The 22,682-nt window shown below is 42.5% G+C and overlaps 1 protein-coding gene across 1 annotated transcript in view; it reads left to right on the top strand.

Moving 5' to 3' along the window:
- The window catches only part of LOC116657038 (formin-like protein 5), a 463,369-nt gene that overhangs the window by 204,623 nt on the left and 236,064 nt on the right, over nt 1-22,682 (top strand). The window contains exon 5 of the mRNA XM_032458015.1: nt 18,854-18,922. Within this exon, the coding sequence (XP_032313906.1) occupies nt 18,854-18,922 (69 nt within the window). The remainder of the gene's footprint in view (nt 1-18,853; nt 18,923-22,682) is intronic.

The raw sequence follows: 22,682 nt of genomic DNA, 5'->3' as shown, positions 1-22,682 counted from the left end.
CTCTTTTCATCAACAGTTATGAAGCAAAGAGGCCACCTTGCAAACTAGATTTCCTCCTGTCTTTCCTGCAGAAGGTGATACAATGTGGGTATTTTCTGATTTGTTGGTACATTTTTTTTTTTTTTTGCCCTGATTTGTGCTGGACTGACTATAAAGAATTGAAATTGGTTTTTGAGCATGGTTCTTGGAATCCTTCTCATTATATTAGATTCATACCTTGTACCTGATCATTGAAAAAGTAAATATTGCGGGACAAAAAAGGCCCAGATCAGGAAATGGAGAAAAACAAGTCAAGTTGCAAATGAAATTTTCCACTTGGTTCTCCCTAAGGCCTGTCTATAGCGTATTCTGGGGAGACTCTGCTGACAGCCGAATTAGTACCTGCCCCAGGTCCCAGAGACACACAGTACCTTCAGTTATGACAGGGTACTTGAAATGGTCCTTTCAGCTTATTCAGAATGACATGAATAAAGCAGAAAACAAGAGTTCTGTGTGGGATGAGTAGAGTTCATGATGGCTATTAAAAATTCTAATGACATGAAAGCCAATTATTGTGACTTTGGGTGGTTATTCTGAATGCACTTAGATACGTGACAGCTGAGGTAAACATTTCAGCCCCAGACAGGTCCATTAATTAATTACCGCTCAGGATTCTAAAGCATGCTCAGGTGCTTCCAGAGCTGCGTGGAATACTTAAAAGATACATATTCTAGGCAAGCCCAGACAGGCAAAGTAGGTACTTAATAACATTTTTTCGTGTACTTCCTTGACATTTATTTATTGGAGTAACACTGTGATTTAAAAATATTTTACCCTATACTTCATGTCCCTCTGGAGAAACTTACATAGAAAAAAAATCTGTAGCAACTTGGAAAGAAAAAGTCCTGTGTCTGAAGAGGGCAGCCTTTCCACAATTTCTTAGAATTGACTCCACTGAAATACACATTGCATTGGGTAGTTAATTTCTTTTCTGATTCAATGCCTGTGAATGCTTGTTACCTGTGCTGGCCCTAAATTCCACTCTCTAAAAATGAGGCCCAATTCTCCACCTCACCTACCTCCTCGACATATTTTGAGTTGCAAGTACTGTAGATGGCAACAAAAATCTTCTAAGTTGATGGCTGTATTTGGAAGAATTAACTTCACCCCCAATTTATGAGTATTTTAATAGAATATAGTTGCTTATTTCTACATTAAGTTTTAAGTTTTATTATTTTTTAAAAACTTATTTAATTAAATTATTGTATTATTATTATTTTTTGGCAGGGGGGAGGTCATTAGGTTTTATTATTTATTTTTAGAGGAGGTACTGGGGACTGAACCCAGGGCCTCATGCATGCTAAGCATGCGCTCTACCACTTGAGCTATACCCTCCCCCCAGTTTTCAACTTTATAGTTAAGTTATTCCTTATTTGAAGAATTATGAAACCTTTAGTTTCCTGGAGAGAGGAAAACTAAAGTGAATTTTTCTATTTCAGGGGCCCACAAGAAGGAGCAGTCAGATGATCATTTTCAGGGAGGGTCATACAAGCATTCTCTGTGACAAATTCCATTCAGTCACAGAGCAAAGACTTTAGATGTTTTCCACTTGTAAACACCCTCATCTGGAAAGTGTACATGCCAAGGATGCCTTGTATGTGGCCACTGGCATGGAGGACTCTGTCCATGAGGACAGCTGTGGCCACCCGCTCCCCGCTACCCACAGCCAAACAGTCAGATCAGAGCCTTGACAGAAATGCCCAATGGCTGGGAGGCTCGCTGCAGCCAAGGTGCCATCTGGTGCTATTTTTGCAGAGAACTTGGGCCTCCCACTCTCTGTCATGATGAAAATAAAGAGATGGGAGGAAATTCCAGGATAAAAATGGAAGACTGGCCAGTGTCCCAGGACATGCCCTGATGGGAGAAAATTTCTGAGAGTTGCTTGTCTCAGTGTGATGAAGGAAAACCTGGGAGGTCGAGGGAGGAGTCTCGAACTTGATGGGGGGTTGATTAAAAGACCCCTAAAATTCAGGAACCGCCAACACTCTTCCTAGGCTTTGAAAAGTTCAAGCTTTGAAAAGCCCTGTGGATTATAGTGCATGGGTGGTGTCTAAGCTCAGGGAAGTCTGAATTATCCTGAGGATTCTCATGGCTTTGAGGAAGGAATGACTGGGCTGGAATCCTGGTTAGAGGCAGCCCCATTCTGGGAAACTGGCTTCTAGCCAGCCTGAGGCCAGATCTGTCTCACTGAACATTGTCCATTGGGTGGTATCATTAATATGAAAATGTGGTGAAAATACATTAAGTAATGTATGGATATCAATACACTTACATTGTCACAGAATGGCTGACTTCAGTTGAACCTTCCCAGTCTATGAATGAGCAGAAATGGCTTGGTTCATGCCACGCAATTAGTATCAGATCCAGGAGATTAAAAAAACAAAAAACCCTCGATTCCCAGGTTTCTTTCCACATACCTGATGTGACAGGCAGCCTCCAAGATGCCCACCAATTCCATGAATTTCGGTCTCCTGGAATTCACACCCTGTCCATTTCCATATTGTACCAGGATTGGCCTGTTTGGCCGATAATCACAGGCCAATAATGGGGAAAGTCCAGGTTTCCTCCTGTTTAAAAGAACTCTGACAATGCCTGACACCACTATGTGTATGTTTATAATTTTTCTAACATACTTTGCCAGAAAATCTTCAATTTGATAATTTGGCCAATGAAATCAACTTTGAGTTTTAAGTTCTAGATATGTTAGTTTCTTGGCATTGTCTAGAGGTCAGTGCCAAAAAACACAGAAGAATGTGGTGAGGCATTCATTAATCAGTCTTCACAAAACAAACACCAAAAAACACATACTTTAAAAAAAATGACGTATATTTGATTTATAATATTATAACTAGTTTCAGGTGTACAACATAGTGATTCAAAATTTTTATAGATTATACTCCATTTATAGGTATTATAAAATGTTGGCTGTATTCCCTGTGCTGTATAGTATACCCTTGTGTCTTAATTATTTTATACATTTGTATCTCTTAATCTCCTAGCCCTATTCTGCCCCTTTTCCCTTCCGTCTCCCCACTGGTAACTACTATTTTGTTCTCTATATCTGTGAGTCTATTTTATTATATTCATTTGCTTGTTTTGTTTTTTTAGATTCCACATATAAGTGATATCATACAGTATTTGTCTTTCTCTGTCTCAGTCATTCCATTTAGCATAAGTGATCCATCCATGTTGTTGCAAATGGCAAAATTTTATTCCTTTTTTATGACTGAGTAGTATTCCTGTGTGTGTGTGTGTGTGTGTGTGTGTGTGTGTGTGTGTGTACACACAACATCTTCTTTACCCATTCATCTGTTGATGGACACTTTGGTTCTTTCCTTATCTTGGCTATTAGAAGCAATGCTGCTATGGACATTGGGGTGCAGTTATCTTTTCAAATTAGTGTTTTTTGTTTTCTTTGAATATATACCCAAGAGTGGAGTTGCTGGTTCATATGGCAATTCTATTTTTTGTTTTTTGAGGAGCCTTCATACTGTTTTCCACAGTGGCTGCACCAATTTGTATTCCCTCCAACAGTGTACGAGGGTTCCCTTTTCTCCACATCCTCTTCAGGGTGCTTGTCCTGAAAAATTTTGATCTCTCCATCAAATTGGAATGATAGCCTTGCCAGGCATTCTTGGCTGTAGGTTTTCCCCTTTCATCATCTTGAATTTCTTGTGCCACTGCCTCTGACCTCAGAGATTCTGCTGGAAACTCATCTGAGATCCCTTGTATGCAACTTAGTTGCTTTCCCCTTGCTGCTTTTTGTCTTCTCCGTTATCTTTAATTTTTATAGTTTTAATTACAGTTTGTCTTGGTGGGTTCCTCTTTGGCTGATAAGCTTGAGGGAGGATTGCAACATGGTGTTTTCTGGTACAAGTTCCACGTGGTAGAACAGGATCCCCAAAATGGCTGCTGCCAGTGTCTGTGTCCCCTGGGCTGAGATCCAGTTGCCTCCTGCCTCTCTAGCAAACTCTCCAAGACCAGCACGTGGGTCTGACCCAGGCTCTTTTCAAATAACTGCTTCTGCCCTGTGTCCTGGAGTGTGTGAGATTTTGTGTGCATCCTTGAAGAATGGGGTCTCAGTTTCCCCCAGTCCTGTGACACTCCTCAAAGTAAGCCCCAATGGCTGTCAAAGCCATACATTCTGGGGGGCTCATCTTCCTGGTGGAGGACCCCCAGGCTGGGGAGCCCAGTGTGGAGCTCAGACCCCTCACTCCTTGGGGAGAAGCTCTGCAATTAGAAGTATCCTCCATTTGTGGGTCACCCACTGAGGGCCATGAGTCTTGACCTTACCATGACCTCCCCCCCAAACCTGTGTTGCTGTATTTCCTCCTTCATGTCTTTAGTTGTAGAGGATATTTTCTGGTAGCTTCCAATCTTTTTCATTGACCATGGTTCTGTAAATATTAGTGATTGTGATGTGCCCGTGAGCGGTAGAGGGTCTTTCCACTCCAGCCATCTTGGGAACCAGACACTTGTAACATTTTCCATCTTTGGGTCTATCCTATGAAAAAAAGTCAAGGTATTGCTTGAAACACTAATTGGCACCCTGTCTTCCAAGCCAATTCTTTGCGGAGTTAGAATCAAATTGTTCACTCAGGCTGATACACACTACAAATTAAGTAACTTAGTATTTCCTCAGGCATGTTCTATGGAAGTCTAAATCCCTGGGTTATTAAGAAAAATAAGAACATGAGTGGAGAGAGAGAGAGATGAGGGGAAGAGAAGGGAGCACAGGAGAGACATAAGTAAGTAAATAGGTAAATCGTTTCTTTTGACAAATAATTTTTGGAAACCTGGGTTGAATAAACTGAACAAACTAGATAAGTCTTTGAAGCAGAAATTCTTTTTTTTTTAAATTAAAGTATAGTCGATTTACAATGGTGTGTTAATTTCTGGCATACAGCATAGTGATTTATGTTCCTTTTCATATTCTTTTTCATTATAGGCTATTGCTAGCTATCAAATATAGTTTCCTGTGGTATACAGTAGGACCTTGTTGCTTATCTATTTTATATATAATAGTGGGTATCTGCAAATCCAGAATGGAGCAGAAATTCTTAATGCCTTTTATATGTCAAAATGTCCAGTGATTCTTCAGGAGAGTTAGAGCAATGTCTTCTGTAATTACCTTCCTGTTTTGCTGGTACTTAACGAGTTCAGTGAGTGGCAAGAATAATGGACAAAGCTGACCCAAGCCTGTTTCTGCAAATAAAGTTTTATTGGCACCCAGTTACATCCGTTCATGTTGTCCGGGGCTGCTGTCTTGCTACCTTGGCAAAGCTGAGTGGCTGAGACAGAAACCATATGGCCCACAGACCTAGCATATTTACTGCATGGTCCAGTGCAGCAAAACTGTGTGGACCCCTGGGTTGGATCAATTGGAAAATACAACATTTCCTCCAACTGATCAGAGAACCGTTTTTCAGCGAGTCTCTTGGCAGGTCCAGTTTGCGTAGAGCACACATCTGGGGGACCGCAGAGTCTGGGGGCACCTTCCCTCCCCTCCACACCTTGAAAGCAACACTCCCTGTGGTGCTGCTGCTGGAGGAGGGCTTGTGTGTCCCCGAGACACAGAGTGGCACTCGAGCCCGGCAGCTCAAGCAAAGAGGCTCTTTTTTGTAAGATACAGCGAGATCGAGGTGAGTTACAGGGAAGCCTGCGTGATAACAGGAAGCTGATCATTTATTTACTGAGCATCCTCTCTGCTGTTTGTAGTCTTGTGCAGGAAGGGAGCTGGAGGTTACCTTGTGTGCGTGTCTTCAGGGACTTCACAGTTCTCTCTCCTTGAAGAAAGGGACTGCAAGACGTGTCAAATAACAATGTGAAAATTCAGGGACTTGGGTTTTTTTTTTTTTTTTTAAAGACCTAGAGGGAGCAAAAAAAAAAAAATCCTGAAACCTCTTTTTTCCGTGATTCATAAGAATAGTGTCTTCCTCCCCCTTAGGTGTGATTCATAGGATTCTGAATGCTTTCTACAGACTTGTGAGAGGGGAATCGCTTTTCTGCTAATAAGGTGAATTACTTATCTATAGCTGTGAAACAAACTACCCTCAAATGTAGCAGTGGAATGATGCACATGAACGATCCTGTGCGGTTTCTGAGGGCAGGGGAGATGTGAGCTGGATGCCTGGGTGCTTCTGGCTCAGAGCTCCTCTTAACGTTACACGTGAGCCTTTAGCCTGGGCTGCAGTCTCTGAAGACTCGACTGGGGCTGCAGGATCAACCTTCAGGTTCATTCACTGGCTGTTTGCAGGAGGTTTCAACTTCTCCAACGGTGGGACTCTCCATTGGGTGGCTCGTGATGTGGCCCCTCCCACTTGAGTAAGCAACTCAAGACTAAGGAAACAGCCCAAGTTAGAACCTTGACCTTGTAAGTGACATATCCTTATCTCTACTGCCTTCTGCGGATTTGACATGCCAGCCCTGGTACGCTGTGGAGGGGGCTACACGGTGGTGTGAACACTGGGACCCAGGGGGTCCTTAGAGGGCATTGGGGAGCCCGGAGACCACACTCTGGTCATTTAAAGCAGCATCTGTTGCAGAAGAAACCTCTTATGTCCTCACTCCTTGCCTTGGCCGAGGACACTCAAAATCTGAGGCCAGGGAATTGGCCATGTGAGACCATTGTCACCTGCAAAGTGCCTTTTTATCACTGAGCATTAGGTACCCTCCCTAAGCTATTTCTTGCCCTTGTGGGAAATTGTCCTAATTTGGTAACAGTAAGGTGCTTTAGCATTTCTGCTAGAAAAATGTTATAATAATCCAGTGTGTGTGTATGTGTGTGTGTGTTTATGTTGCAAATGGCTCCTCCATGCAAGGCAGAGTCTGTACGGACGTGCGGTGGAAGGTCCGCACTCTTTGCTGCAGGAAACTTTTGGATTTGCTTATCTCCCTCACTGTACTGTAAACTCTTTGAGAGTAAGAACTGAGTCTCTCCGTTCATCCACTCTTTCAACTCATATTTGCTGAGACACTGCCATGTGCGTGATAGTAAAAGTGATGGTTCAAAGAGGAAAGTGGTAAAAAAAGACAAGAACCCTACTTTCTTGGTACTTACATTCTGGTGAGCAATGTACAACCCAACCATACACAAGCAAGATCGTTTCAGATAGTGATCAGAGCTGTAAGGAAATTGCAATAGGGTGAGGGGGTAGAGACCGGCAGGGTTGTTCCGGGAGAGGAACAGCTTCTCTGGGGAGACGCTCATCCATCTTTGTAAGCCCTGTTACTAATAGAGTGCTTTGCACGTAGTAGGTGTGCAGAAAAACTTGTCAAGTTAAAGTGCAGTGGGAGCCAAAGGATTAACCAACAAAAAGTCTGGGAACACCATTTTGATTTCAGGAAATACACATGGTGTTTTAACTCCTAGAGGAAGATGGAGTCTGCGTTATTTCACATCTGCTTTTTGTAAGCAAAGTACAAAGCCTGGGTTAGGTCACCTTAAACCAGGCTCAGCTGTTTCTCTTCCATCACTGACAAATCAAAGCGGTAGAGCCTAATGAATTTAGTTACTAAATCAATCTTTAGTACTTAATTGTGTTGAGATGGTCTCTTTCTTTTTTTTTTTTTTTTTGCATGGAGGCGAGCTTAGGTTTCTTTTATTTTTGCATTTTTGTGATGTGGATGCCAGGAGTAACTCATTCAATTTCAGATTTCACCACTTTAGGGAGGGGAAGAGCCAGAAGATTTTGGAGGGGGCCAAGGAGGCCAGTGACAGGACTAAAAGCCAGGGAACGAGGGCACACGGAGAAATGTTCAAGAAAACTGGTTGATTTAATGGAGAAAAGAATGCCAAAGGGTGGTTGGCACTAAGAAATGGAGAACTTGGGGGCTGCCTTTCATCTGCCTCAATGATCTGAGCTTTTCCTGAAACTGGGAAGATTCAGGTCAGCTCTTAGACACTTAGGACTCTGCTTGCATCAGGAATGTGCTAGAACTCCTTGACTGATCGCTTTCGGTCCAGAGTTCTGGGCTCCATAATAGAACGCAATCATTCTTTATTAAGACGAGGCTTTTCCTTCTGTGATGGCATTTATAAAGGATAGAGAGGGCTTTTTCCTATCCATCTGATGGACCTTTATCACACGGCCCTCAGTAAACGCTGAATCAATGTAACGACACATGTTGGAATAATTGTTATAGAATATCACAGTTGTCATGAGGACATCTTGCTGCTCTTTTGACAGCAAAGTTCTTTAGGAGTCTCCAGAATTTCACCCCATGCTCTTTTTCCCTTTATCAATTTTCTTTATTTAGCTTGCCTGGTACGCATACTTACTTGTGAGGGTTTTGTTTGTTTGTTTGTTTGTTTGTTTGTTTTAGTAGCTACTTATTAAGGAGTGTATGGGCAGAGGCTTTGCTACCTGGACTTGACAAAGTTTCTTGCTCTGGGAGAAAGTTTTGACCCAGTTCTCTGTACCTCGCTTATGAAAAATATCACTGCTGTCTTGGTTATCTGCTTTTTCAGTCTTTCTTGTTTCTTGCCTGAGTCATCTCTCTCTTTGGAGCTGGAAACAGGGTTTTTCCATCTGAAATTAAAATCCCAGAAGTCATGCCTGTCATCCAGAGGTCAGGCTGTCTGGATAACCCATTGGTTGGTTCCTGGATCGTACTTGTCAATGACTTTTCGTGCTAAGATGCTCAATTCAGATGTCCCATTGGCACCTTCCAACACGATTCATTGGTTTTTTTCATTTTTTCGTTCTTCAAATATGCTCAAGGTGTGCAGGGAAAACTCCAGCTACAAAAAAATATATGTGTTCCCCAAGTTCCTTATCGTATAGTGATGGGCAGTTAGACTTGGAGGAAACCGGCCAAGTAGAGGACATTTGCAGGAAGAGGCCAGAGGCTGGCTGGCCGGCCGGCCGTCTGGCTGCATCATCTGGCAGCTTCCTGCAGCTGTGAGCCACCCTCGAATTTGGTCTGTCTTCCAGGTTTCTGCCTGACACTTCTTTTCCTTCGTTTAACAAAACACTCTGTTCAAAAGAATGCCTCTTAGTAGCGCCATCTGCATGCTTTGATCACTAAAAGATTCTACAGTCTTCTCCTGAACTCCTTTCTCTATGATATGAGTAACCTGCATTTCCACAAGCCTCCCAGCCTAGGGCATGGAGAGAGAGAAAGAAGATGCCACCAAAGCCGGGTAAATAACTTAGTCTCAACATTGCTTTGACTTCTAGCTTCTGCCTGCTCTTTTAGGTCATCTAATTCTTTCAAAGTTTACCCCACGGTACACATTCTTGAGACTTTTTATGTGGATTAACATGCACCCAAGACTCTCAACTTCAATTATCTGCCATTTTCTTATTTCTTGCCCTATTACTGTAGTGTTGTTTCTATGAAGGCATATTAAGAAAACTTCATCCTAGTATCTTGAAGTCGGGGCCAAGGTTGCCATGCTTTTAGTAAGTTAGAGTAGCACTGGGGTGCTCGAATCCTACCCATCTTTATGGATATTTGTTCTAAAAAAAAAATGCCACCTCCACCTCCACTGTCTCCTCTTGGAGCAGTCTCCTATCCATACTTGCCAAAGTTGAATTGGTTAAGTTTACTGAACCTATTAATTGGCTTGGCATTTACTGAGCATTTACTATATGCTATGCTTGGTTACATGAATAAGTGAGATCCAGCCCTGAATTGCTACCCCCTACCCCCATCCCCTTGTGGGATGTACAGTCTGCAAGAGAAGGCTGCATTTAGAAGGTGATTACAGGATGGTGTGATGAGAGTTTCAAGAAGGGTAGCTGTTGGACGGGTGGATGTGTTGGAAACATACAGAAGGTACTCAGGGAAGGTTTTGCAAGGGTGGGGGTGGGATTGGGGGTGGATATCCAAGCTGCAACCCTTACCCACCCATTTAATTGGGCTGTGGTGGTTCAAAATTCAATCTCTATCAGTAGATTAAAAATGAGATTCTTTTCCCCTAAGCACCTTCCTTCAGTTTCCAGAAATATTTCTCTGGAGCCTGAGAGTTCGTTTTATCTGTTTAGAGAAAACTGCTCTCTGTGGCATCCTTGGGCCTTCATGCCTGTCCTGGCTGCCACTCTTGTCCCTCAGTGGGTGCAGGAGAAGGGTGTGCTAGGGTTATTTGGGCCTTTTTCTTTGCTTCTCAGATCTAATGTGATTTTCCATATGAAATTAAAATCCCAGAAGTCACGTCTGTCGTCCAGAGGTCAGGCTGTCTGGATAACCCATTGGTTGGTTCCTGGATTGTATTTGTCAATGACTTTTTGTGCTGAGGTGTTCAATTCAGGTGTCCCATTGATTCATTGAATCATGCTGGAAGGTGCCAACGGGACATCTGAACTGAACATCTCCCAGAGATTTGTGAGCTCCTGGGATCTGAGAATTTGCCCTTAAACCAACCACCCTCTTTATTCTGATGTGGGCACCACAGGTTACTCAGGGTCCTGGGAGGAGGCGAAGGAGGGTAAGAACAATTAGTCATCTGGTTTGTCAGGTGAGTTTATTTTTGTCTAAGCAGAAATCCAAACCACAGAGTATGGCTAGTTTATTAGAGAAACACACAAAGAAAACCTAACCAGAGTTCGCGTTTTCTGCTATGAGACAGATTATCGAACACAGCCACATCCATCAGAAGCTATGGCATAATTGTGAACGCTGTTACGACTTTACAATGTGTGATTAATGTTGCCCAGTTGTTTTGTTGTCTCTCTTGCCTTTTGCATTTACCCTTAGCACAGGAAGGACACAAGTTGTGTGACCTGCAGTAGACTGCAAACACCATGATAAAGTTCATCATCCTTGCGTCAGAGCTGAAATGCGATGTGACCTTTAGGTAAAAGTTAAGCATGGTGGGGGTTGGAGGGGTAGCTCAGTGGAAGAGTGCAGTGCTTAGCATGCACGAAGTCCTGTGTTCAAGCCCTGGTACCTCCATTAAAAAATAATGGTAATAATAAATAAAAGAATAAATAAGCCTAATTACCCCCCCAACCCCCTTCCCCCCAAAAAACAAAAACAAAAAGTTAAGTGTGGGCATGGAAGCACTGTGATACTTACCAAGAGGAGACAGATGTACGTTTCATGTTGCATTGAAATTCACAAGTGCCCGTCTTCTGCCCTTCCCAGCTCAAGGTTCTTGAATAATTGGGGTCATATGCTGCAAGTCACATATCTCACTTTTCTTTAACATGTGTTTTGAATGTCAGTGCTTCTATCTTGACTTTGATGACCATGATTTTATTTTGACTTAAAAACAACCCAAAGCTCTCAAGAAGGTAAGGGATAAGTGTTGGCAAGGATATGGAGAAAAGAGAACCTTTGTACACTGTTGTTGGGAAGGGAAATTGGTATGGCCACTACAGAAACACTATGGAGATTCTTGAAAAAGTGAAAAACAGAACTAACACAGGATCCAGCCAGCCCACTTCTGGGTAAATCACCAAAGGAAATGAAAATAGGATATGGAAGAGGTAGCTGCACCCCTATGTTTATGTCAGCATTACTCACAACAGCCAAGGTATGGGAACAACCTGAGTGTCCAGCAACTCTTAGGATAAAGAAGATGTGGTGCATGTAAATATGATGGAATACTATTCAGCCATAAAAAAGAAGGAAATCCTGCCATTTGTGACAACGTCAATGGACCTTGAGGGCATTATGCTAAGTGAAGTAAGTCAGAGAAAGACAAATACCGTATGACCTCACTTATATGTGTAGAATCTAGAAAAGCCAAGATCATAAAAACAGAGAGTAGAACGGTAGTTACCAGGGGTTAAGGGGAAGGGAAAATTGGGGAGATGTTGTGTAAGGTGCAAACCTGCAGCTAGTAAATAAGTCCTAGAGATCTAACGCACAGCATAGAGATTACAGTTAACAGTATTCGGTTATAAACTTCAGAATGACTAAAGACTAGATCTTAATTGTTCTCACTACAAAAAAGAAATGATAATTATGTGATACCGGTGTTATGCTATGGTGGTAATGTTTTGCAATACATAAATGTCTCAAATCCACCTACTGTACATCTTAAACTTATACAATGTTATATGTCAGTTATATCTCAATTTTTTAAAATCCCCAAACCTTTATTTTTCGGATAATGAATATACAGTTTATCGTTAACAATTTCAGAAGCCCAAATTGTTTATGGCTTGAAAGTACCAGTGATGAATTATGTTCTCAAGACATGATGTCTCAAAAATTAGTTTGCTGGTGAGTTCCAAAATCTTATGATTTAAAGAGACTTGAAGACACTCTGCTGAAGGCCAAATTGCTGGGCTGAAAAGCCAGCTGACAGCCTCGTCTTAAAAATGCAGGGAAGATGGACTCTGCTAAAATATTCAGGCAAAGAGCTATTCTGGATGACGAACACTATCTAGTTAACTGAGATTTAAGAATCTTCTTTGGTATTTTAAACACATGATATTGAAATGAATCTAATTCTTTCATGGAAAGTCAGTGTCGCCAGTATAATCAGCCATCATTTCTATACTCTAAAAGTGAATTTATTAGTCACTTAATTGAATAGATTTGGAGCTACTTAGGAAGGGAGCATGGGACCTTATTTTATAACTAGGAAGGTGAGCCTCAGAGAAGGCACATGGTCGCTCAGCAGTGCAGTCATTCCTGTTGCTTCTCCCTAAGGACACATGATCAGCTCTTGGTTGAACTTCTGGCTCTTCCTTAGGTTGTCCCTCTGTCCAGGTTGCAAACGGAGATGTCTTTCTCTCACTTGCTCTAGGGTCCGATCCCATGAACCTCAGTGGGGCGGGAGAGGCTGGGAGGGGCCGAGAGCGGGTCCGCAGCCCTGCCGCCTCAGGGAGAGGCAGGTCGGAGGGAAGCTGACCTGAGCAGGCAGGACACCGCACAGCCAGCACACCAAGCTTGCTGTCCCAGAGATGCAGGGAAGCTGCCGGAACCAGCCAAGGCCAGCCCAGAGTCATCCGGGGGTCCTGAAGAGCAGACGGGGTGAGGCAGTGGGGGATGCGGGAGCTGGCACTACCTTACTGACCTATCGATTACCTTTCAAACATACCAATCGCTTTTACATCCTCATACCTCTGTCATTATGTTCTCTCTGCCTCAAGCGTCCACGAGCTTCTGAGGAATTGAAATCTTGTAATTTGACCCTTAATTTGAGTGAGGTAGCAGAATGTATCATGACACCCTGCAAGTAACAGAAACACGTGACAGTAGTCAATTGCCCCAGAATGGTTTGGGTAGAAGCAGCATCTGGAAATGTGGGTCTGCGGTTGAACGAGATCCAGGTGAGCATCTTCGCTCTTCTCTTGGTCTTTTCCTCGTGGTCACAAAATGCTTGCTCCCGCTCCTGCATGGCGTATCTGCATTTAGAGTGAAAGAAGAGCTACAGGGAAGGTATAAACCTTATCTTTTCCCTTTTATCAGAAAAGCTAAGGGTTTCCCAGAGCTCCATAACCCTGCCCACAGCACAGTTACAGTCCTGTCGCCTTGGCAGCAGTGGTGGGAACAAATACTGAGTATGTGAGCTTTTCTAGCCTCTGTGGCTGGAGCAGGCAAAGGAAATGGTGATGAGGATGGTTTGGGGGGAATCCCTCTACAGTGAGCCCAGGTGGCTGGGAGCAATGGTGAGGTCCAGTCTTTTCTAAGATGAAGGATATTTTTATAACAAGAATGACCTCTTCTCACATGACCTCGTTTATGAACTTGGGTGTTTGCATACCAGTTTTCTTTCAAACGGAAACTTATAATAACCTGTCTTATTTTCTGCTTGTTGAATGAATACCTCACATGAATAAAACTGTACAAAGTGCCTCATAGCTATCATCATGTGTGACCCTTGCAGGAATCCTGTGACAGCAAAAATGATTATCCCAGGTTCATAGAAGAGAAAATTGAGACGGAGCTTGCTTGCATGATTCGCACCAAGTGGAAAAACTAGTACAAACTGAGACTTGGATCCAGATGTCTTGACTTCAGTGTCCATATTATTAGACTTGCTGAGGAGATTATTATTTTTTTAATTGAAGTACAGTCAGTTACAATGTGTCAACTTCTGGTGCACAGCACAGTGTCCCAGTCATGCATATACATATGTATACTCATTTTCATATTCTTTGTCATTAAAAGTTATTATAAGATATTGAATATAGTTTTGTGCTATACGGAAGAAATTTTTAAAAATCTATTTTTGTATATAGTGGCTCACCTCTGTAAATCTCAAACTCCCCAATTTATCCCTTCCCACCTCCTTTCCCCAAGTAACCATAAGATTGTTTACTATGTCTACGAGTCTGTTTCTGTTTTGTAGATGAGTTCATGGTATCCTTTTTTTTTTTTTTCTGTTTCCATATATGAATGATATCATATGGTATTTTTCTTTCCCTTTCTGGCTTACTTCACTTAGAATGACATTCTCCAGGTCCATCCATATTGCTGCAAATGGCATTATTTTATTCTTTTTTTATGACTGAGTAGTATTCCATTGTATAAATATACCACTGCTTCTTTATCCAGTCTTCTGTCATTGGACATTTAGGATATTTCCATGTCTTGGCTATTGTAAATAGTGCTGCTATGAACACTGGGGTGCATGTGTCTTTTCGAATTAGAGTTCCCTCCGGATATATGCCCAGGAGTGGGACTGCTGGATCGTATGGTAAGTCTATTTTTACTCTTTTGAGGAATCTCCATACTGTTTTCCATAATGGCTGCACCAAAATATGTTCCCACCAACAGTGTAGGAGGTTCCCTTTTCTCCACACCCTCTCCAGCATTTATCATTTGTGGACTTTTGAATGATGGCCATTCTGGCTGGTGTGAGGTGATACCTCATTGTAGTTTTGATTTGCATTTCTCTGATAGTTAGTGATATTGAGCATTTTTTAATGTGCTTTTTGGCCATTTGTATGTCTTCATTGGAGAATTGCTTGTTTAGTTCTTCTGCCCATTTTTGGATTGGGTTGTTTGTTTCTGTTATTAAGTTCTATGAGCTGTTCATATATTCTGGAAAGTAAGCCTTTGTCAGTTGCATCGTTTGCAAATATTTTCTCTCATTCTGTAGGTTGTCTTTTTGTTTTACTTTCCTTTGTTGTGCAAAAGCTTATAAGTTTAATTAGGTCAGATTTGTTAATTTTTGCTTTTACTTCTATTGCCTGGGTAGACTGCCCTAGGGGAGCATTGCTAAGAGTTATGTCAGATAATGTTTTGCCTAGGTTTTCTTCTAGGAGATTTATCATGTCTTGTCTTATATTCATAAGTCTTTAAGCCATTTTGAGTTTATTTTTATTTCTGTGTATGGTGTAAGGGAGTGTTCTAACTTCATTGACTTACATGCTGCTGTCCAATTTTCCCAAAACCATTTGCTGAAGAGACTGTCTTTTCTCTATTGTATATTCTTGCCTCCTTTGTTGTAGATTAATTGACTGTATGTCTGTGGGTTCATTTCTGGGCTCTCTATTCTGTTCCATTGGTCCATATGTCTGTTTTTGTAGCAATACCATGCTGTTGTGATTATTGTAGCTCTGTAGTATTGTCTGAAGTCTGGGAGGGTTATTCCTCCAGCCTCATTCTTTTTCTTCTGTAATGCTTTGGCAATTCTGGGTCTTTTGTGATTCCATATAAATTTTAGGATTGTTTGTTTAGTTCTGTGAAAAATGTCCTGGGTAATTTGATGGGGATCACATTAAATCTGTAGATTACCTTGGGCAGTGTGGTTATGGCCTTTGTTTTAAAGTCTATTTTGTCTGAAATCAGTATTGCTACTCCTGCTTTCTTGTCGTTTCCATTTGCATGGAGTATCTTTTTCCGTCCTCTCACTTTCAGTCTATGTGTATCCTTCTCCCTAAAGTGGGTCTCTTGTAGGCAGCCTATTGTAGGTTCTTGTTTTCTTATCCAATCTGCCCCTCTGTCTTTTGATTGGAACATTTAGTCCATTGACACTTATGGTAATTATTGATAGATGTATGTTTATTGCCATTTTGAACTTAGTTTTCCCATTGATTTGGTATTTCCTCTTTGTTCCTTTCTATTTCTATTTGTAGCTTGATAATTTTCTTTTGTATTATCTTGGTTTCTTTTTGGTTTTTGTGATTCTGTTGTATGCTTTTGATTTGTGGTTACACTGTTTTTCAAGTATATTAACCCATTACTATATTTGTTTGCTTTAAATTGATAGTCATATAAGCACAAACACATCCTAAAAAGAATGAAAAAAAGAAAAAAAATCTATATATTCTTGCTCCCCTCTCCCGCCTTTAATGATTTTGATGTCCTCTTTTCCATCTTCATGTTTCTTCTATTGCAGCTCATTGTAGTTATCACCTTTCCAATTATGGTTTTCTCTTCCTATAGCATCCTGCTTCTTTTCTACTTAGAGTAGACCTTTCACTATTTCCTTTAGCATGGGTTTAGTGTTGCTAAACTCCTGCAGCTTTTTCTTGTCTGTGAAGTTCTTTATCTCTCCTATTTTAAAGGATAGTCTTGCTGGATAGAGTATCCTAGGTTGCAGCTTTTTCTCATTCGGGACTTTAAATGTATCTTGCCACTCCCTTCTGGCCTATAATGTTTGTGCCGAAAAATCAGCTGAAAGCCTTATGGGGGTTCCCTTGTAACTAACTCTTTGTTTTCCTCTTTGCTGCCTTTAGAATCATTTATTTTAACTTTGGCCATGTTAATTATAATATGTCTTGGTGTAGGTCTGTTTGGGTTCTTCCTGTTTGGGACCCTCTGAGCCTCCTGTACTTGGATATCTGATTCCTTCTTTAGGGTTGGGAAGTTTTCAGTCATGATTTTTTCAAATACCTTTTCAATCCCCTTTCCTCTTTTTTCTCCTTCTGGGATCCCTATTATGCATAGGTTGGCACACTTTATATTATCCCACGAGTCCCTTACATTGTTTTCATTAGTTTTCACTTGCTTTTCTGTCTGCTGCTGTGATTGGGTGATGTCTGTTGTCCTGTCTTCTAACTCACTTATATTTATTCCTCTGCATTGTCTAGTCTGCTTTGACTGCCTTTAGCTTGGCTCTTATCTCAGCCATTGAGTTTTCTGTTTTTAATTGGCTCCTCTTTATAGTTTCTATTTCCTTTTTATAGTATTCTGCATGCTTATTTATAGTCTCTCATTTCCTTCAGTGCTTTTATCATCCCCTTTTTTGAAATCATGATCTAGTAGACTATTGAGGTCTATTTCATTGATTGTTCTTTCAGGGGACTTCTCTTGTTCTTTTAATTGGGAGTAGTTCCTCTGCTTCTTCATTTGACTTTTCTCTCTCTGGCACTGTGGGTTATGGAGTATCAGTTATCTGCTGTGGTCTTGAAGGGATTTTTTTTTTTTTCAGTAAGTGGGAGCCTTCCTGTGTAGACTGTGCATCTCTAATAATTTTGTCTGGGGGTCTGTCTTTAGTGTGGATGGTTGCCACATCTTTGTTCCACATGTGTTGGCTGTTATCCCTTTGACTGGGGCTGTGGCAGGTGCTGTGATCAGAGCCTGCCCTGGTTGTTGAGCGGGGCCTCCTTTTGTTCTGCGGTTGTCACAGCCCTGACAGGGGTGGGTCTGCTCCCTTTTGTTGGAATGGAGGCTTCCAGACCCATTTCTGAGCTGGGGTGTGTGGCAGGCGGGGCTGGAGGGCTTCACGTACTGTTTGTTGAAGCTCCGCTTGTCCCCATTTTAGCCGTGGGAATGCCAGTGCTCTGCTCTGGTGTCCCCGGGGTTCTGTGCCCTCAGAGCTACCAGTGCGGAGCTGCCGACCTCTGAGTCACGCACCTGGATCGCGGTGAGCTATCAGTTCAGCGCTGTTCCCGGTGCCTGTGTGCCCGGTAGGCGAGCTCGCAGAAAACGGCCGCTCCAGCCCTCGCCCCGCTGTGCGCCAGAACTCCGCTCCTTGCTCGTTTGTCTTAGAGGCACGAGTTCACAGAGGCACCAGGACAGAAGAGTCCCCTGCCTGGGGCTGGAAACTGGTCTCAGTCCCACAGGCACAGATTCAGGTTTCAGCCCCACTTCCGCCTGGGAGCCGAGTCGCAGCAAGTAGAGTGGGCGTGGCTGAGCCCCGCCTCTCTTCTCGCGAGATCTCACCCGATGCTGCCACGGGCCTTGGGCGGCAGAGGCTATGGCCAGGCCGCCTTGCGTCTCTTCACCTCAGCGCTCACCTACAGTTTTGCTTTTTTTTCATAGGGAAACCCAGGCTCTTCTGTTCTGTATGCCCTCCTAGCCACGGCGCACTGCACCCTCCAGCCCCCTGTGGCTGCCTCTGCGCCGCCGGCCCCAGCCCTCCACTGGGGTCGGGTGGCCAGGCCTGGCCCACCCCCGCCGCCTCACGTCTAGGCCTAGGGGCCGCGGGGCTCCTTTGTGCCGGTTTCTCTCAGTTCTGTCGGCCAAGTAGTTGCTTTGCACAGACCGGAGCTTCTGAGGGTCCCCCTCCGTCCCCGCTGAGCTCTCTGGTGAAGAGGGGGTGTCCCAGGGTAAGAGCGCTGTTCCTCCTTTGCCGCTTCCTCCCTGAGGGACAGGTCCTGCACTAATTTCCTTTTTCTTCTTCTTCTTCTAATTCTCATACCATGTTTTTTTGAGGAATTTTGAAGTAGGCGCTGTTCTGTCCAAGTTCAGCAGGTGTTCTGAGTGAATGGGTGGGTCTGTGGATGTCTTGGGGTGAGGGTGAGCTAGGAGCAACCTTGTATTCCGCCATCTTGGCTCCCCCCCCCCCCCCCCGAGACTACGTTTTAAGAGAAATGGAAGAGAAAGGTTCAGTTCAGATAGACTGAAGACGTGTTAATGTTTGGAACTGTCGACACTGACTCAGTGACTTATTTAGAGAACTATAAAGCGTGTTCAGTTGGAGTGACAGCAAGACATCTTTGTTTCTTTCCTTTTCTAGAGAGCCTCAGCCAGCAAGTCGTCCGGGGTTCCTTCCTACAGCAGATGGTCCAGCTCCCAGCCACATCAGGTAAGATGCTCTTGTCAAGAACCTCGACATACTCGCTTCCCTGGCGGTGCTCTCAGATTTACAGTTACGTTGTCTCTGGGCAAATGTGGATGGTGGTGTCAGGCTGTGGTCTTGTCTCACCTTGAAAGCGGTCCCCTCGATGGAGGGCTGTGCAGTTTCTTACTGGTGACTTTCTCGACTTCAAGTTTTGGGTCAGGGCTCTGTGAGGGGGCCAGTGACAGGAAAACGCTGAAGCCCCACCTTCAAAGCCCTCTGCAGTGGGTAGCTGGTGAAATCAGGCTAGCAACGAGTGGAAGAGAATTGTGCCTTTAAAAATTTCAACCCAAGTTTAGCCCTTGCATCCTTTTAATTCCAGGAAATGGGTACTCTCCCCTCCATGTGTGTGCTCTGAGTGTGTACCCCGATATATCAGCAAATACACTAATATTACACAGAACCACTTTGTTGTTGTTGGTTTTGCCTAGTGACTCAGGGTGATTAACCATCTCAATTCAGGTCAGACAATATTGAACATTATTTACCTGCTTCAGGGGCAGTTAAGCCCCCAGATGCTGTCATGTCTCTGTGTGTGAACGAAGCAGGACCTTTTTGGTTGGTGAGCAGCTTTTGCACGTGACACGTTGTGACCACATGGGCTTGTTTTTGCAGCAGCTCATGGTAAGAGTGCTAGCCTTGAATCCTAAAAAGCAGGATGTGCATTCAAATTACGTACTATCTATGAAACCAAGGAGAAATAAACTCCTGTGTGTCTTTTGCTTTATTGATCAGAATCCTCTCTTAGACTTTTCAGGGCACTTGGGCCGGGTGTGGAGATTATAAGATGGGGACGTTATAAATGGTTTATATTCACATCCCCCACTCATTTTATTGATTTTGTGTAGAAATTTAGCATGGGTGATCATTCACTCCCACATCAGCATAATGTGAGAACTCTTTTTCTATTTTTTCTTTCTATCTTTTGTTTTCATTGCAATTACAAATGGATTCTCGTCAATTAAAGAATATTAAAATTAATAAGAGAAAACAAAATTCTTCCATTATGCCATATTTTATCCCAGTGCCTGCTTTTATATTGAATTGGTGGGAAGGAAGATATTGGGGTGGTGGCTCTGACCTCACTGGCATCCCGTGGGGACGTTACTGCTGTTGGTAGATTTGGAAGATACACTGCTTCGTGGATGTGAGCTGAGAACAAAGGTGGCTCAGAAAGAGGGGCAGAGGCACCCTTCAGAGGAGGCTGCTTTGAATGTCCAGGGTTCCTTTACTTGCTATGTAGTAGGTGCAGCCTGTTAACGTGCTCTGGGTTAAGAATCTGTCTTTCTGATTTTTGTTCTCACACTTTCCAGAGACTGAGTTGAGCAAGTTGCTTCTCTGCACTTGCTCTGAAGATGGGGAGATGCTCTGATCTAATCTTCCCAGTCTAAGAAAAGTGGAAGCCAGAGATTTTATTGTCCAAGGGTATATGAATTTAGTTGGTCTTGGAGTCTGTGGTTACTTCTGCAGAACTCATTCAGTTCTGCAAGTCAGTACCATCCTTTTGGGAAGTTCCCCGTGAGATAATCTGTCGTCGTCCTCTGTGCTGCTTCTGCGAACTTTTCACCTGCTGCGGCCACGTGAGACAAGTAAAGCCCCGGCAGTAGGCACAGTACTCAATCTGCGAGCGGATGCTTTTAGTCTTCTTCTCTTACAACAGCCTTATTTGATGAAATCAGGGAATTGTTAGGCAGTGTTTGTGTGACCATCCTACACACGCTTGCCAATGTTTCTTTTTTTGAATTATTCCGGGTCTGTGGCATCTAAAAGTGGATGAGCTACTCAAAAAGGGTTTTGTTTTACTGTCTTACACATGGAAAGAAATCTGGTTATGTGGGGAGACTTTCAACATTAGCAGCACCTTTTTGATCGGGGGACATAACCCAGTGGCATTTCCAAATGATGCTCTGATTAATATTTTTTTCCTTTATTGAAGTACAGTCAGTGACACTGTATCAGTTTCTGGTATACAGCATCATGTTTTGATCATGCATGTACATACATATATTTGACTGTGATCAATACTGCTGCCACCTCTTTTGTGCTGAGGGTTGGCTTTAACTCTGAGGGAAAGGAGTTGTCTGTTTCTTTCTGATTTGTTTAAGTTTCCTTGGTGACTGCCTGCTGTGTGCCGCTCATAGGCTCACTTATTTTCCATTCTTCTCCATGTCCTTCCCTTCACACCTACTTTCCCAGTAACCAGTGCTCTGTATTAAATTCCTTCTATTGCACTGCCTGGTTTGGGCTCTGTTTTTCCAAGTTTTTCCAACTGTTCTCCGACCGATAGCACTTACCATGGCACGACACACATCATTCTTTTGCTCCTGCAACAGCGGTTTTTAATTTTAGAAAAATTATGTGACTATTTACAGGATCACCTGCCTTGCAGCTGCTGAAAAGGCTGAGATTTATTCTCTTGAGCTGGCCTGGTGAGTGGGACTCCTTTTACACCACTATCTTGCTTAGAATAATCATTTCTCTTCTTTGTTACTTATGCTCTAATCCTCCCCTGTGAATGTCTGTTTATTACCAAAAAACCTTTGTCTTTTGTGTTGGCGATATAATACGCTTATTGGCTTCAGTCTTTGAAAGTACCTACGTAAATTCTCAGCTTGAGGTAGAAAATACAATTGCAGTTCTCTCCTGGATTCCAGCATGGTGTCTTTCTCTGATTTTTGGCATCAGCAGAGCATTTAGAAAAAAATGGAGTCATGGATTTATAGTTACTAAGGGTCCAAGTGGCTCGTTTTGTACTTGTTTGCAGAACACTATTTGTCAGATATACACAAGCAGAGATGCAGTAATGAGTAAATCAGTACACAGGTAGATAGATACCTACTCATTGGGGAATTAATTTCATCACTTTTCCTTCCTAATCATTATCATCATGCCTAACATTTATTGAACATTTGCTATGTGATGTCTGCAAATTTCTTTACATGCACTGACTGTCTCATTAACCCCCTCAATATCTCTATAAGGTTGCAACATTTTACAAATGGGATAATTACAAATTACAAAGTTAACCAGCAATGCAGGGTTTGTTTCACCAGATTCCAGCACCCTAGTCTTTCAACTACTGGACAGTGTTATTTCTCTAACTTTTATAGAGTAATTTAAGGCAACTGAAAAACATTTTAACAAATAGTTCTGTTTTGAGCTGACCCCTACACAATTGTTTGGCCTCTAGTTCTATTTCGACTCTGAAATTATTTTGCACAGTTTATTTTTGTCTTGGAACAGGGTCTTATGTCCACCATTTGCAAATGGACACCTTATAAAGCAGAGCTTTTAATATATTTATAAGTTTTAGTTAAAAAATGCACCATTTTGTGTTTTATCTGGAATAATTTGAAAACAAATGTGTGAGAAGTAACAGCTTCCATTGCTTTGCCGTTTGTAAGGAACACACATAAAGTTTTACATGCTTTGTGAATATTTACCAGATAAAGGTCATGATGAATTGCACTGTGAATAACAGACAAATGAGAATGATGACCGTCCAACAAGTATCTTCAAATCTGAAACATGATGCGATAAACTGAAACTGTGGTAAATTGTTTATGCATCTTGTGCACTTCTCTTTAGGAAAGTTTCACACCTCCCAGCATGTCTTCCCTCTCATATTCAGAAAACTTCCTTGTAAATATTAAATAACTATCCTCCTATGATTTAGAAATGGAAAGTTTTTCCTTTGGATAATTGGCACTAATCTAAGCATTGTGTC

The sequence above is a fragment of the Camelus ferus genome, chromosome 17, assembly GCF_009834535.1.
Source record: "Camelus ferus isolate YT-003-E chromosome 17, BCGSAC_Cfer_1.0, whole genome shotgun sequence".
Classification (NCBI taxonomy): Eukaryota; Metazoa; Chordata; class Mammalia; order Artiodactyla; family Camelidae; genus Camelus; species Camelus ferus.
The sequence above is the reverse complement of the archived record's forward strand: the minus strand, read 5'-3'. Positions and strand labels throughout refer to the sequence as shown.